This window comes from Mustelus asterias, chromosome 8, assembly GCF_964213995.1.
Source record: "Mustelus asterias chromosome 8, sMusAst1.hap1.1, whole genome shotgun sequence".
Taxonomy (NCBI): domain Eukaryota; kingdom Metazoa; phylum Chordata; class Chondrichthyes; order Carcharhiniformes; family Triakidae; genus Mustelus; species Mustelus asterias.
Genome location: NC_135808.1, coordinates 35,216,047 through 35,232,354, shown reverse-complemented (window position 1 = coordinate 35,232,354; position 16,308 = coordinate 35,216,047). Strand labels below are relative to the sequence as shown.

Genomic DNA, 16,308 nt, shown 5'->3' with positions numbered 1-16,308 from the left:
AGTGTCGCACTGCTTCGACGATGGCCTGAGCCTCCTTCTCGACTGAGGAGTGTCGGATTTCCGAGCCCTGAAGGGTTCGTGAGAAGAAGGCTACGGGTCTGCCCGCCTGGTTGAGGGTGGCGGCCAGGGCGAAGTCAGACGCATCACTCTCCACCTGAAAGGGGATTGACTCGTCCACAGTGTGCATCGTGGCCTTTGCGCTGTCCGCCTTGATGCGGTTGAAGGCCGAGCGGGCCTCTCCCGACAGGGGAAAAAGGGTGGATTTGATAAGCGGACGGGCCTTATCTACGTAATTAGGGACCCACTGGGCGTAGTATGAGAAGAAGCCCAGGCATCTCCTCAGTGCTTTAAGAGTGGTGGGAAGGGGAAGTTCCATGAAGGGTCGCATGCAGTCGGGATTGGGGCCGATGACTCAGTTTTCCACCACATATCTCGGGATGGCGAGGCGGTGAGTGCGGAAGACACACTTCTCCTTATTATAGGTCAGATTTAGGAGAGCGGCCGTGCGGAGGAATTTGTTAAGGTTGGCGTTGTGGTCCTGCTGATCATGGTTGCAGATGGTGACGTTATCCAGGTACGGGAAGGTGGCCCGCAGCCCGTTCCGGTCCACCATTCGGTCCATTTCGCGCTGGAAGACCGAGACCCCATTGGTGACGCCGAAGGGAACCCTAAGAAAATGGTAGAGGCGGCCATCTGCCTCGAAAGCCGTATATTTGCGGTCCTCCGGGCAGATCGGGAGCTGGTGGTAGGCCGATTTGAGGTATTGCGCAATCCGATTGACCATGTCGGATATGCGTGGAAGGGGATACGCATCCAGCTGCGCGTACCGGTTGATGGTCTGACTATAATCGATGACCATCCGGTGTTTCTCCCCAGTTTTGACCACTACCACCTGAGCTCTCCAAGGGCTCGAGCTCGCCTCGATGATCCCTTCCTTCAGAAGCCGCTGGACCTCAGACCTAATGAAGGTCCTGTCCCCCGCACTGTACCGTCTGCTCTTAGTGGCAATGGGCTTACACTCGGGGGGGAGGTGTTCGAATAGCGGAGGGGGGGGTGACTTGGAGGGTCGAAAGGCCGCAGGTGGTGTGCGGTGGGTAGTCCAGGAACTGAGGGTTGTGGACCGAGATCGGGGAAAGGGGCCTGTTGTACTGTAGCGTGACACTCTTAAGATGGATCATGAAATCGAGGCCTAAGAGTACGGGAGCGCAGAGGTGTGGGAGCACCAGGAGCTTAAAATTTGCGTCATCGGTCCCCCGAACCGTAAGGGTCACCACACAATACCCGATGACATCCACAGAGCGGGACTTTGAGGCCAAGGAAATGGTTTGTTTGACTGGTCGTACCGAAAGGGCATAGCAACGCACAGTATCGGGGTGGATAAAGCTCTCCGTACTCCCGCTGTCAAACAAACAATTTCCCGCACGGCCGTTTACCTGTATGTCCATCACAGACCTGGCGAGCTGATGTGGACGAGACTGGTCCAGCTGGATTGCTGCCACCGTAGATCCCGAAGAGTCATCAGCCGGCGTCCAAGATGGCTGCTCCCCTGTCTCGCATGTGGTTGGCTGCGTCCAAGATGGCGACCCCCTTGACTCCCACACGGCCGATGGTGTCCAAAATGGCGGCTCCCCGGGCTCACACGTGGTCGCTGGTGTCCAAGATGGCGGCCCCCTTGACTCCCACGCGGCTGATGGCGATCGGGTTTTCTGTTCCCTCGGGTCGTATGCTGCGCTATTCGGTTTCGATTTTGCCTTGCAGACTTTCATGTAGTGGCCTTTCTTTCCACACCCTGAGCAGAACGCCTCCCTTGCCGGGCAGCGTTGTCGGGGGTGTTTCACTAGGCCGCAAAAGTAACACTTGGGGGCTGCCGCAGCCGCAGCCGTTGAGTCACGGTGGGGCGCTGCGTGGCATAAGTCGGAGGCCCTCCTCGGTACTGGGATGATATTGGCCGTGAGGCCCATGATGTCGCGTGATCAGGCGTGTACGCCTCGAGGTTACGTGATGCTACTTCGAGGGATTCAGCGAGCGCTACAGTTTTTGGAAGATCTAGCCCACCTTGTTCTAGCAGGCGCTGTCAAATGTAGTTGGATGCGATGCCCATAACGTAGGCATCGCGGATCAAGTCCTCTGTATACTGCGCAGCGGATATGGCCTTGCAGTTACTAGCCCTGTCGAGCGCACATAGTTCGCGGAGGAACTGTGCATTTGATTCTCCCGGCCGCTGTTTACGGGTAGCTAGCAGATGCCTGGCGTAGACTTCGTTCGTCTGTTGGCTGTATTGGCTCTTTAAGAGCGCTAACGCATCAGCGTACGTTTCTGCGTCACAGATGGTGGCGAAAACTGCGTAGCTTACCTGGGCGTTGAGCATGGGTAGTTTGTCTGCATCGGACCGGACGACCGTGGAGGCTCCGAGGAAGGCTTGAAGCACTTCAGCCAGTGATTAAAGCTGTTGGCTGCCCCCGGCGCTTGCGGATCCAAATTTAGAGTATCGGGCTTTAAAAGCTGCTCCATTCTGGGTTTTTTTCTCTGTGAATAAAATTGATGCACTATCAATTACGACGCGAAGACTTCTGAGAGTGAGGGAAAACTAATAGGCTTTTATTCACAGAGAACAGGAGCACACCCTTGTACCTGACCTGGTCTGGACTGAGGCAAGGAGGAGGGACCATCACCTTTATACCCGACTCTGGGTGGAAAGGGAGGAGTCTCGGGCCAGGTGCAGCATGGGTGTGTCCAGGCACATACATGTAGTAACAGTGGTTCACCACAACCAGAACCCTTCAATCAGCTATACTGAAGCAATATTTTCCTTAGCTTCTGGCACTTCTTGAAGTATGTTTTCTTCAAATACTTTGGGAAAACAAGGGGAGACATTTTTTGAATTACTGTGAATTAAAATTGCTCTCAAATTTCGTATATTAAATGCATATCCTGTGCATAAAACTAGCCTTCACCAGCACAACTCTAGCTCATAGTGAATTAATAGCTCGTTTTACATTCTGCCTGTCTGTTTCATTGCCCTTTTGAGCTCAGTTGATTGGACAGCTGGTTAGTGATGCAGAGTGACGCCAACAGAGAGTGTTCAATTCCTGTACCAGCTGAAGTTATTCATGAAGCTCCACTTTGTCTCTCGCCTGAGGTGAGATATCCTCAGGATAAATCAGCACCAGTCAGCTCTCTCTGCAGCCTCTGGTTATACAGGACTATGGTGACTTTACTTGCAGTTCCTCGTTGTTCTAGTGGTTAGTATCCCAGCCTGTCATGTGGGAGACTGGGGTTCAATTCTCAGACGGAGAGCTTCAAAGTTGCTTGAAGGCATGCTTAGAGGGTGTCTTGTTTTAAATTGGTGCATTGGCTTCCGATTTCACCTGGAGCACATCGTCCAAGCACCGCATTCACCAGGGCACAGAACAAGCACGGCGCCTGGGCAAATGGGGACTGAGTGGGGGAAAGAAAGTAGCCTCATTGTCTGCTGCTGGTCACTTTCCAGTGTTCCTGCTGGAAACAGAGGGTGTGTGAAAGTCAAGTGAGGAAAAAGAAAGGACTTGTATCCGATCCCCTGCAAAGGTGAATAGCACGATTGGCACTTACTGTGGATCTGCCTCTAACTGAGGAGTCAGTCCCTTCAGCAAGGAGGATATGCAGTCGGAGAAAATAATATTTTTATTTCCTGTTTTACAGAAGGATTGCACCATACTACACCAGAGAATACAGAGAGGATAGACACCACAGATAGATCCTGACCATCACCCAAGGAACAACACTGCACAACTGTGGGAAGACATCCAGTCGCTTCACAGCATTGCTCAACACAGAGAAGGTTGGGCAGTGAAACTATCATCTGGAAATCGATCGGGTCAGGGGAGCTTTGATATATCATCAGATCTGAAACTGGTCAGTTGTGTGGAACCTTCCATGAGAACCAACCTTTCTGAAGGTTCAGCTGTGGGTGATCGGTCACGGTGAGGCTGGGAAGAAGTGTGAGTGGGCTCCAAATGTGGTCTGAGCTTCAATCATTTGTTGAGCCTCATGAACCACTGACTCATTCTTACAGGCAAGAGGCTGTTCAAGTGTGAATTGTGGGAGGACGGCTCCAGACTCATAAGATCTGTTAACAGACAAGGTGAATTAGCTGTACAACTGTTAACATCAGGACAGCCAAATGGCAGAGGAACCATTCAAGTATGAGCTAGGCGACAAATCACTCTCATGCTTATCTGACCTTTGCCTCCATGAATGTAGTCACACAGGTGGTAAACCATTTTGTTGTGAGGTGTGCGACAAATCATTCTTGCGTTTATCAAACCTCCATTCACACCAACGTATTCACACCGGAGAGAAACCATTTACATCTGAGGTGTGTGACAAATCGTTCTCACAGTCATCAATCCTTTGCAAACACCAATGCATTCATGCAAGGGATAATCTGTATACCTGTAATGTGTGTGATCTAGTCTTCACACAGTCATCAAATTTCTTGATCCATCAGCCAATCCAAGCAGGAGAGAAGCCCTTCAAGTGTGATGTTTGTGAGAAAGCTTTCACAACATCAACGAGGCTCCTGACACACCAGATGATTCACACTGGGGACAAACCCTTTAGGTGTGAGTATTGTGAAATGTCTTTCATCCAGTCCTCTGACCTTCTGAGGCACCAGAGGATTCATACAGGGGAGAAACCCTTCATGTGTGAGGTTTGCAACCGAGCTTTCACACAGTCATCAACACTCGTACAACACCGACGTATTCACACTGGGGAGAAGCCATTCAAGTGTGAGGTGTGTGAGAAATCATTCTCGCGTTCATCCAACTTTCGTGTACACCAACGCATTCACACAGGGGAGAAAACATTCACATGCAAAGTATGCGACAAATCATTCTCACGGTCATCAGCCCTCCATGAACACCAACACCTTCACACAGGGGAGAAACGTTTCACATATTACCAGCCTATTGCGTAATTATCAGACATGCTAAATCACTGGCACATTCACACAGTGGAGGGCCCATTCAAAAATGACGTGTGTGGGCTCATGAAACACTAACACATCCACACGGAGGAAAAGATGCTTCAGTGTGAAGTGTGTTAAAGTCTTCATGAGGTTCACGTCCTTCCTGATGCACCAGACACAGGATAATCCACTCAATTGTGAGGTGTGTGGATGAGCCTTCGTACTGATAGTGACTCATTCACACTGGGAAGAAGCTGTTTGTGTGATGAGGGCTTGGCACAATCACCAAAAATTGTGAATCACTGGCACATTCACAATGAAGACTGTTCATATACGAGGTATAAGACAAAGCCTTCACAAACTCGGCAATGGTCCTGGTCCATCAAATTGGAAGAATGTTTCAAATTTCAGACTTAAGATAATGTTCTCCTGAAGTTGTCAAACTTGGGCCAGCAGTGCATATGAGAAACCATTCAGGTGAGAGGTGTGTGACAAGGCTTTCAGACCGTCAGTGTATCTCCTGGTCCATTAACACACACATACAGGGAGAAATTCTATCAGTGTGTGTTCTTTATTAAACAATTGTTGGACCTCTTGAAACAGCTCTCATCTATGCACCTCACAATTGAGTGGACCTCCTGGAACATCAGTGAACTCATGCAGGAGGCAAACCCTTCCAGTGTGATATGTGCCAGGATTGTTTCATCTATTCCTCCTTTCCATTCAAATACTGGCATCCCCACACGGACTTGGAGCCAGGTCACCTGCTTCCTTTGTCGTAAGACCATAAGATATAGAAGCAGAACTGGGCAATTCAGCCCCTCAAGTCTGTTCCACCATTTGATCGTGTCTCTCAACCCCATTCTCCCACCTTTTCTCTGTAACCTTTGATCTCCTTATCTATCTCTGTCTTATATACACTCAATGAATTGGCCTCCACAGCCTCTGTGGCAATGAATTCCACAGATTCACCACCCTCTGGCTGAAGAAGTTCCTCATCTTGGTTCGAAAGAGTTGTCCCTTTACTCTGAGGTTGTGCCCTCAGATCCTAGTCTGTCCTACTAATGGCAATACCTTCTCCACATCCATTCTATCCAGGCCTTTCAGTATTCTGTAATTTCAATGAGATTCCCCCCACTCTCCCTCGTCCTTTTAGACTCCATTGAGTACAGACCCAGAGTCCTTTTATGTCAAGCCTTTCATTCCTGGGATCATTCTTGTGAATCTCCTCTGGACCCTCCACACAGAGTTGTCAGTGTTGTTAACCCTCCAGTGCTTACACATGGGAGCTGTCCTTCCAAAGCATTGTCTGTCTCAGCAGTGTCTCTCCAACCTCTCCCACCATCAGTCCAATTGTTTCAAGGTCAATTTAACATTTGACCAGATCACCAAACATCACCAAAATGGATAGAAGCTGCTGCCGATTTACAGATGTCAGTATCTCTGGGAAGATTTCCTCAGCCACAGGAAGTAGATGATTCTAAAGAATGGCAGCATTTTCCCTGTAAACAAGTCAGTAATCAGTCCTTGTTTCCTCATCTATAAAGTAAATTTTGGGAACAAGGGTATAGAAGGTGGATATGAGGGAATGGGTAAACCAGAAGCATTGTGGTAAATGGAGGGTCAAAGGGCAGGGAGTTGGGAATTAGAAAGTGCTGTCCAGCTCACCTGGGGGAAGTGTGTCTTCCAAGAGTGGAAACCGATTGTGGATCCATGTGACCACTGGATCTCTGTAACCATTGGTGGATTTGCATGATGGGAACGAGCTCTATCCTGGGTCACTAAAGTTATGTCATTTCTGATTTGATTTGATTTATTATTGTCACATGCATTAGCATACAGTGAAAAGTATTGTTTCTTGCGTGCTATACAAAGCATACCATTCATAGAGAAGGAAATGAGAGAGTGCAGAATGTATTGTTACAGACATAGCCAGGGTGTAGAGAAAGAACATTCTGACCATTGCAATTGGAAGACAAACTATAGCACAGGGATTTTAAAGAAACTTCTGTCTGTAGTATTCTGAGAGAGTTTCCCCTGATGTGAATGTGTGTGTTGGTATCCTGAGTATGGTGAGGGAGTGGGGGTGCGTCTCTACAGACCCAAGTTCCCTCAACCGATTGTACCTCAATGAAATAACAGTGTGATATGTTCATCTTCCACTCTTCCAAGATTCATTTCATCTTCTGGGAAAGAGCTTGAATCACTTTGAAATGTTTTGTCATTCTGTCTGATTCAAAGTTTTGCATTAGCTGAATATTGTCCTGATTGTCAGCTCTTTATCAATCTTCTGTGTAGATTTATAACTCACAATAAATTTATGTTTTTAACTTAACTCAAACTATCTGATTTGTCAGCCTTATTCACTAAAACATTCAGGAGCCTACAGTAAAAGTCCTATACACAATATATTGGTCAATGTCACTGAGTTGGTATACTTTCTCCATCAATGGGTTTATAATTTCTAGTTCAGAGGAAGAATGTCTTCACAAGAAAGAATTTATATATTTTTTCATGTTTTTTGTAATATATGGCATGAGGGACCAGATCAGAAACTCCAAGGAATATTATGAGGTTAGACTAGACTCCAGCTATTCTTGATTTTGGCACTGATGTGAGCATAAGGTGTTTCATTCCAGGTGTGATTCTGTTGATCCACTAGGAAGCTTTTATTAAAACAAACTTTAACAGCACAGTTAAAATATACCAAAAAGAATTAGCAGAACCAATACCAATTGATACACTTAAACATGATACGGTATAATTCTTAACTGCTAGCTATCTCTATTAGTTCCAATTTAAGCAATATCCCCATAGCCATAATGTCCCCTTCAAGGTAAGTTAGCAAGACACCCAAGCTTATGTGAATTGCCAGTCCTCCAGCGTTTCATCCCCTCTGGACAGAGATACAGACAGATACCTGCCTTGTGACTCTCAGAGAAAGATCTGTCATCACCAATAGCAGAACTCAAGATAGAGACCTGTCTTCACACAGCAGAACTTTAGAAAGAGAGAGAGAGAAAACATCTCTTGTCTTTTGAAGACCTTGGAGAGAGATACCTCTCTTCTAGCAGGTGCCAGATTTTAACTTCCAGAGAGAGAGAGAGAAAGACCTACTGAACTTTACAAATTCAAAACAGTAACTGCCTCCTTTTGTTCTAAGCTACACACATTCACATGATTTTCTTCTTGTCAATCAACCTAATTAATTCTATGCTGAAATCCCAGGGGACAACCCTAAGAATAACAAAAATGCATTAGCTCAGACTAAAGCAAACACTCCAATAATTAGGAGCAATTATCGTTCTGCATGTACTGCATGGGGGCTGCCAGTTGTAGACAATTCAGCACTGTTTAAACACACCATTCACCAGAAACATGATATAAAATACATTTAATGAAGATATAATGCCGTCACAATGAAATGTGGCAGCCAGTCTGTGAACACTGTGATGATTCTTTTGGAACCATTAATATTTGAAGAGAAATGTGAGCACACCTTGATTAAGCAAGTTTTTCATATCTTTTAATCAAAAAATAACTTTATAGTATACAAGAATGCAAGCACTATGAACATAACATTGAAGTTTATCATTACTTATGCTATGAACTCAGCTATACTCCCCTTGTTTGGGTTTATGGAAGAAACTCAACTGCCTTCACACAGTTTCCAAGCTCACTCTGCTGTCTGACTTCTGCCACGACGGCCTGTAAGGGCCACTTCTGATTTTTTTCTACTAACTTCAAACTAGGTGAATCTTCCAGCTGCTTTTCTCTCACAAAATCCCAACTTGTGCTTGACCCAGGCCCACATTCCACATGGTGAATCATAAGGTTAGCATTTTTTCTACTTAAAGTGGAGGTCTGATGAACAATCATCTCCCACTGGCTCTCAACCCAGTGAGGTGCTGTCTACACCAAAGTAAAACTGCAACTGCCTTCTGTGCACAAACACCCAGCTAAATTAAACAAAATAAACTTCTACATAACTCTCTGATTCTGTGACCCATCTGAATTGTTAACAATGCTAATGGATGTGACTGCTCTCTCCTGACTCACTCGGTGCATGAAGAAACCCCCATGTTCACTAAATTGCTTTCGGCTGCTGTTAATCTGGAAACTATAGACATAATTTATTAAAGGGTAGACCTTTTTGCTCCATTACAAAATTAAAGTTGGCCTTCTATTATTTATTGCTTTCACACTGCTAGCCTTCACCCTGTAAGATAAGCATAGGTTAGATTCTTATGGTAATAAATTCCAAGCTTGTTTGAATTATATTTACATCAGTTATTACCAGTTTCTCAAAGAGATGCTCCCATTTACATATAGTTCGAACTTTAATTCCTAAAACTATAAATTATACTCCAAAACAGATGAATTATGAACTAGACTTTTACAAGAACAACAAGATCTCACAAACAGCAATGTGATAATGATGAATAATCTGTTGTCGTGATATTGATTTTTGGATCCACATTGACCAGGACATTGGAAATAACTTCCTCACTCTTCTCCAACATGGTGTCATGGGATCTTTACTATCCAACTCCAGGTGGGTTATTCCAGGAATGGGTTAAAGTTGTCAAGGCCACACTAAGAATTCTGGAGGTTTTGGGCTTCCTATACAACATCCCACCCACTCCCACCATCACCGTTTATTGAAGCAGTTCGAATATTAGAAAATTAGTACAGATATTCTCCATGTTCACCCACTGCCTGATCATGAAACCAGTCATAGAGCAATACAGCATGGAAACAGGCCCTTCAGCCCAACCAGTCCATGCCATCCTTCCAGCTCATCCCAATTGCCCATGTTTGGTCCATATCCCTCTACTCCTTTCCCATCCATGTACTTATCCAAATGCTTTTTAAATGTTGCTAAGTAACCTGCCTCAACCACTTTCTCTGGCAACTCATTCCATATACGGACCAAGTTACTCCCTTTTAAATCTTTCCCCTCTCACTTTAAACCTATGTCCTCTAGTTTTCACTTCCCCTGCCCTGGGAAAAAGACCATCTATGCCCCTCATGATTTTATACATCTCAATAAGGTGACCCCTCATTCTCCTACGTTTCAAAGAATAAAGCCCTAGCCTGGCCAATCGCTCCCTATAACTCAGGCCCACTAGTCCTGGCAATATCCACGGAAATCTTCTTTGCACTCTTGCCAGTTTATCAATGTCTTTCCTATAACACGGTGACCAAAACTGTGCATAATACTCCAAGTGCGGCCTCACTAATGACTTATACAACTGTAACATAATGTCCCAACCCCAATACTCAAGATCAATCAGATCACAATCTTGAGATAAAACCGTTTCAATTGGTCACCACTTTAAAAAAATTCTTTAGTAAAATACCTTGTTGCTTTAATCAGCGTAATCTGTCTGAATTTGACTGACAGGATTTTTAAATGTAAGTGACATTAGTTGTGAACTTTTGTGCTGTTTAACACTGATTTATTAAACATCACCTAGGAAGCTGGTACCAACCACAGAAATGACCACGGCCCCAGATGGGAATAATGAGAGTGGTGAGTTTCTATTGATGTGTCTGTTTGAGGCGGCTCTTCAAATTACACTCAGGGATTTTGGGCGTTCAGGCACCAACAGTCAGTCATATTCATGACTCCAGTCTACATGCTGTGACCAGCAATTATTTCAGCAAACTACAGGCCCACAAATAGATTTTTTCAGCTGAACAGGAGAAATGATGATAGTTGAATACAGTCACAGTTACACTATCATGTTTCTCCTTTGTTTCATTTATAATAGTTTAAAATGGTGAACTTCTTAATCTTTTGCCGTTATAACACTGGAGAAGGAGAAAGGGAGGGGTAATAGTGACAGATAGGAGGGAGGCAAGAAGAGGAGAGCCAGGAGAAGAGGAGGAGAGAGGTAGCGGAAAGGAAGAAGTGAAAAGATTGGACAGTAGAAGAGAAGGAAAATTAAGGGATGGGAGGAAGAGACACAGGAATGAGTAGAACAGAGAGGTAGGAAAGAGGATGAGGAGAAAAGAGAGGTGGTATGGAGCAGTGGAAGGAGAGATAGAATCTGGGAGAGTAGGGGAGAGTAATCATTGCTCTTCTACCCCTGTTCCCCTCCCTTCTGTGCCGTGCTCTCCTGCCTCATCAGATGTCTGCTGTGAAGGAGCAGCTTCTCCGGTTACATGTAGATCTCTGTGGTTGAGACGATAGATCTGGTCATTCACTTTCACTGTGCACGATCGAGGTGACAACTTCTCTACCCAGATCCCAAGTTGCCCACTGAGCTGATTTTTGTTGAGCTTGATGAATGTTTGCACTCTGACCGAGTCTCCAACTCTCAGCTCTGGCAATGACGTGGCAGTTTTGTCAAAGTGAAATTTGTCTCTCTGATGTTTCACCTTAATCTGGTCACTCACTCCTGTTAGGTTTTCTGGCCACAAGTAGTTTTTCAGCTGTTGGAATAATCTGGGTGCAGCATGACATTAGTCACTGCACTGGACAACTTTCTATGCCTTCAGCAGGGTTGTTTCTCCACTCCAAGATTGCCTTTGTACACATCTGTGCTGGATCCAGTCAATTTTTGGATGAGCCGTTTGACAATTTTCACTGCTGCCTCAGCCTTTCCATTTGACTGGTGATAGTTGGGGGATGATGTGCAGTGCTGAATTTCCCAATAATTCATCAAATGCCTGAATTCTTCATTCGTGAATTGAAGGCCATTGTAGCTCATCACAATGTCAGGAATACCCTGATGACCGAAGTGTGATTTCAGGCAATCTACAATCTTACTGGTAACTGTTGACGTCAGCTGGTCTAACTCTCTGTGTTGTGAATAGTAGTCGACTGATGAGATAATCAGTTCCAGTGAGAGTGAAGAGGTCTCCTCCATGGTCTGCTTGGGATGTCATGAGTCATGGGTTGCTCTTTATCTTGCTTAGCTTGATGTTCTGTACAAGCATTGCACTGGCTAATGTGGTCCTTAATCTCATTGCTCATGTTTGAGCAGTAGAGAACTTCAACATCTCTTTCCTCATCTCTTTCAGGCGAGTTACTTTGTACAAGTTGCCATCTTGGCAATCACTTACTTCATCTCTGCCTTCCCAATACTCTCCTACAGCAACAGGTGTGTCCTTGATGGTTTCAGGCCATCCTTTCATCACAACTCCCTGTAACATTTGAAGAATTGTATCTTATTGTGTAGTCTGCTTGATCTGAGCAAGACACTTGTCTGTCAGATTCAATGTTTCTGCTGAGTTGATGATTCCAGAGCATGTTGTGCTGTTGCTTCTTGTTGAATCTGGAAGATTTCACGCTCTGTACCAGCATCACTTCCTTCAAAGAGAGTGCAGATCTCCACAGCAAGTCGGTGATGTACATTTGCTTCCCTTGCTGGTACTTCACTTCCAAGTGATATCTCTGCAAATAAAGTCACATCCTTTGTAAACACTTTGGAACAGATAGAAGCAGTTTGAGATGCTTTGAAGTGTCTTGTGCTCCGACTCTACCATCATTTTCTCTCTCCTAAACAGCAAAGACAATATCCAGAAATTCTTTTTCAATCTGTGCATAGCATTGTTCAGTTTGTGTTAATGCTCTGGATACAAACACAGCTGGTTGTCTTGGCTGCATGAGGGTTGCTCCAAGTCCTGTTTCACTGGCATCTCACTGCAAGGTGACTTCATCATTGACATCATAGTACCTCAGCAGTGGCGTTGTCATCACTTGTTGTTTGATGCGAGTGAAATCTGCTTCTTGTTCTGTGGCCCAAGACTACTGAACATCCTTTGCTTGTAGAGATTCACAATCTGATGAAAGGTCGGCAAGAACTTTGTTAGGTAGTCCCCATGTGGCTCCAGTGATGTTCCATGACGTCCAACAACTGCGTGAGGGTTTTATTATAGAACTCACACCGATAGGGTTTCTCCCGTTTGGGTACATTGATGGACCAGTGTGATACAGCATGTGAAAGCCTTGTCACACACCTCACAACTGAAGTTACTTTCTTTTGTGAATCCACTGGTGCTTCAGAAGAGTCAAAGTGTGAGTGAAAGACTGTCACAAACATTGCATCTGAAAATCTCCCATATTACATCCTCAGGTGTCACAGGAGGATCAAAAATGCCACAAAGACTTTATCGCAAACCTCCTTGGACATGGAATTTTACTCCACTGTATGGCTCCACTGATACAGCAGGAGGCCTGATGACCTTGAGAATGATTTGATGTACACAATGCACGTGAATGGTTTCTATCCAATGTAAATGCATTAGTGGCCAGAGGTTTAATGAGTTGGAGAATGATTTGTCACAAACCTTGCATGTGAATGGTCACTGCCTTGTGTGAATGCGTTGGTGTCTGCGGAGATTTCCTGACAATGAGAATGATCTGTCACACACCTCACATGTGAATGATTTCTCCCCTGTGTGAATGCGTTGGTGTCTGCGCAGGTTCCCTGACTGTAAAAATGATTTCTCACAAACTTCGCATGTGAATGGTTTCTCTCCTGTGTGAATTCGTTCATGTTTACGGAGATCCGAATGTGACGAGAATGATTTGTCACATACCTCGCATGGGAATGGTTTCTCCCCTGTGTGAATGCGCTGGTGTATGAGGAGAGTTGATGACTGCAAGAAGGATTTGTCACACACATCGCATGCGAATGGTTTGTCTCCTGTGTGAATTCGTTGGTGTCTGCGAAAAGTCGTTAAATCCGAGAATGATTTATTGCACACGTTACAAGTGAATGGTTTCTCTCCTGTGTGAGTGCGTTGGTGTCTGCGGAGCTGCGATGAATCCGAAAATGATTTGTTACACATTTTGCATGTGAAAGGTTTCTCCCCGGTGTGAATGCGTTGGTGCATGAGGAGAGCTGATGAGGATGAGAATGATTTGTCGCACACCTCACACCTGAATGGTTTCTCACCTGTGTGAATGTTTTTGTGTCTGTAGAGGTTTGCTGACAGTGCAAATGATTTGTCACAAACCTCACATTTGAATGGTTTCTCTCCTGTGTGTGTGCGTTGGTGTCTGCGGAGATTTGCTGACAGCGAGAAGGATTTATCACACACCTCACAGGTGAACGGTTTCTGCTCTCTGTGAAGGCGCTGGTGTCTGTGGAAAATCAATAAATCCGAAAATGATTTGATGCACACCTTGCACATGAATGGTTTCCCTGTATGAATACGTTGGTGCCTGCGGAGGGTTGATAAATCCGAGAATGATTTGACACACACCTTACACGTGAATGGCTTCTCCCCGGTATGAGTGCGTTGGTGCAGGAGAAGAGTCGATGACTGTAGAAATGATTTGTCACATGCATCACACTTAAATGGTTTCTCTCCAGTGTGAATGCGTCCGTGTCTGCGAAAGGCCAGTGAGTTTGAGAATGATTTATTACACACCTCACACGTGAAAGGTTTCTCTCCTGTGTGACTCGACTGGTGTGACAGAAGATGGGAGGATTGGGAGAAAGCTTTCTCACAAACCTCACACCTGAAAGGTTTCTCACCTGTGTGAATCCTCTGGTGTATGAGCAGTCTTGTAGACGTCACAAAAACTTTATTACAAACCTCACACTTAAAACGTTTCCCTTCCATGTGGCTGCCCTTTAGTAAACCGCACAACAAATGCACCTTCCTTGACTGGAGATCTTTGAACTTGACAAGTCCTCCTCACAGACTGCAGAACTGAACAACCTCTCACCTGTAGGGATGAGTCAGTGGTTCATGAAGTTTGAAAAATGACAGAAGGTTCCACACCACTGACCAGTTTCAGATCTGATGAAATGTCAAAGCTCCCCTGACCCGACCGATTTCCAGTTGATGATTTCACTGCCCACCTTCTCTGTGTTGAGCAAGGCTGTGAAGGGACTGGATGTCTTCCCACAGTTGTGCAGTTGTTCCTTGGGTGATGGTCAGGATCTGTGGTGTCTATCCTCTATATTCTCTGGTGCAGTACAGTGAAGTCCTTCTGTAAAACAGGAAAGGAAACATGATTTCCTCCAACTCACTCTCCTGCATTGCTGAGGGAGTTGACTCCTCAGTTACAGACTTCCACAGCTATTAGATAGTTTGTCATGCCCCTGGGAAATTAGATACACTGCATTCACTCAGACTGCACACCCCAAATTCAGCTATCAGACACAGCACTGGGTAAAACTATCCAATCCAAGCTCAGGCTTTTGGGAAAGGCCGAGACCTTCAGGTAAAATCTTTAATGGAGATATTAAAAGACGTTTCAATGAATGTGTCTCTGCCTGATAATTACACCTCACCTTCTCATATTCAGCAATGACCCATCAACAAAACTCAGCCTGTAAATCAGGAGGGAAATGCTTCCAATAAACACACTCAATATCCAACACACAGCTCCAATCAGCACAAAGCACGAGTAAACAGGTCTCTCAGCTGGATCTTCTCACACAGCATAAGGAGCATTTCCACACCTGATTCCCCACAGGATAGTCAGACTGCCTGAACATTAGTGTGGATATTATGCAGTGTAATTATTATAAATTCTGCTCCTTCACTCACCATCTCCTCACTTGGTTTTCAGTCCCTACAGGAAGTGAAGCAGCTGTGAAAGAGGAAGAGGAGAGAATGGGCAGAGTGGGTGAGCTCTCTGATTGACGTCTCTCACAGCCAATCCAAATATTTCTGGAGTAACATGAGTTTCCTGAAGCTTGGGAAACTGACCGGTGAAACGGAGGCGACTTTGAGCAACAGATCAGGTGGTGATTTAAACTTGTCATTGTCCCATCTGAATAAAACCTCACTTATTGCAGCTGCTGTCTCAGTTCCCCTGGTAAATGTTTGACAGAGATTTCTAGTGTGGGAATAACATCCTTCATCCTCGGAGGCTTTCAAACTGACATCAGTGTGGGATGTGTAGCCTCGGATGTGTTTGACAGCAGATCAGAAGAGGAAGATCCACAGCATCCAAGGCAGTGATGATGTGCAGTGGTGGGATCAGCACATGGACAGGAGAGAGGGACACAGGAGAGAGAGAATAAAAGATCGATTCTGTGATTGTGTTCATGATTTCATCCGTCACTCCTTGGCAGACCTCACCTTTTGTCCCTCACCTCTTGTCTGACCCCATGTCCATTCCAAAGATTTGGGAGGTTGAGATGGTAAGGTAGTTTGTAAGGACAGGGTGGAAAGGGGCAATAGCAGCACATTTATAGGAGAGAAGGACAGCGTTTGGAGAGAGAAAACCACGAACAATATCAGTTAACATGGGGGCGGGGGAGAGGCAGTTGGATGATCAGCAGTTCAGTGAGAATAGGGTCGAGGAAACACGAGGTGTGTCTCATGGACAAGAGTAGGTTAGAAAGGACATGAAAGGAGATAGGAGAGAAACTAGAGAA

The 16,308-nt window shown here is 45.3% G+C and overlaps 5 protein-coding genes across 5 annotated transcripts in view; 4 read left to right on the top strand and 1 right to left on the bottom strand.

Annotated features, from left to right (window-relative positions):
• The window catches only part of LOC144497048 (uncharacterized), a 388,053-nt gene that overhangs the window by 104,893 nt on the left and 266,852 nt on the right, over nucleotides 1-16,308 (top strand). The window lies entirely within an intron of this gene.
• LOC144497015 (uncharacterized) overlaps nucleotides 1-16,308 on the top strand; it is a 507,438-nt gene that overhangs the window by 363,659 nt on the left and 127,471 nt on the right. The window lies entirely within an intron of this gene.
• The window catches only part of LOC144497025 (uncharacterized), a 335,427-nt gene that overhangs the window by 209,784 nt on the left and 109,335 nt on the right, over nucleotides 1-16,308 (top strand). The gene's annotated exons all lie outside the window — the stretch shown is intronic.
• LOC144497041 (uncharacterized) lies at nucleotides 3,687-4,960 on the top strand. The gene has a single exon (XM_078217768.1). The coding sequence runs from the start codon at nucleotides 4,163-4,165 to the stop codon at nucleotides 4,958-4,960; it is 798 nt and encodes a 265-aa protein (XP_078073894.1). The 5' UTR covers nucleotides 3,687-4,162.
• On the bottom strand, nucleotides 6,052-14,834 carry LOC144497020 (uncharacterized). The gene has a single exon (XM_078217717.1). It carries the CDS (start codon nucleotides 14,534-14,536, stop codon nucleotides 13,268-13,270), a length of 1,269 nt encoding a protein of 422 aa, XP_078073843.1. The 5' UTR covers nucleotides 14,537-14,834; the 3' UTR covers nucleotides 6,052-13,267.

Coding starts and splice junctions, on each gene's coding strand:
- LOC144497041 (XM_078217768.1), top strand. CDS start 4,163: ATGGCAGAGGAACCATTCAAGTATGAGCTAGGCGACAAATCACTCTCA.
- LOC144497020 (XM_078217717.1), bottom strand. CDS start 14,536: ATGGAAGGGAAACGTTTTAAGTGTGAGGTTTGTAATAAAGTTTTTGTG.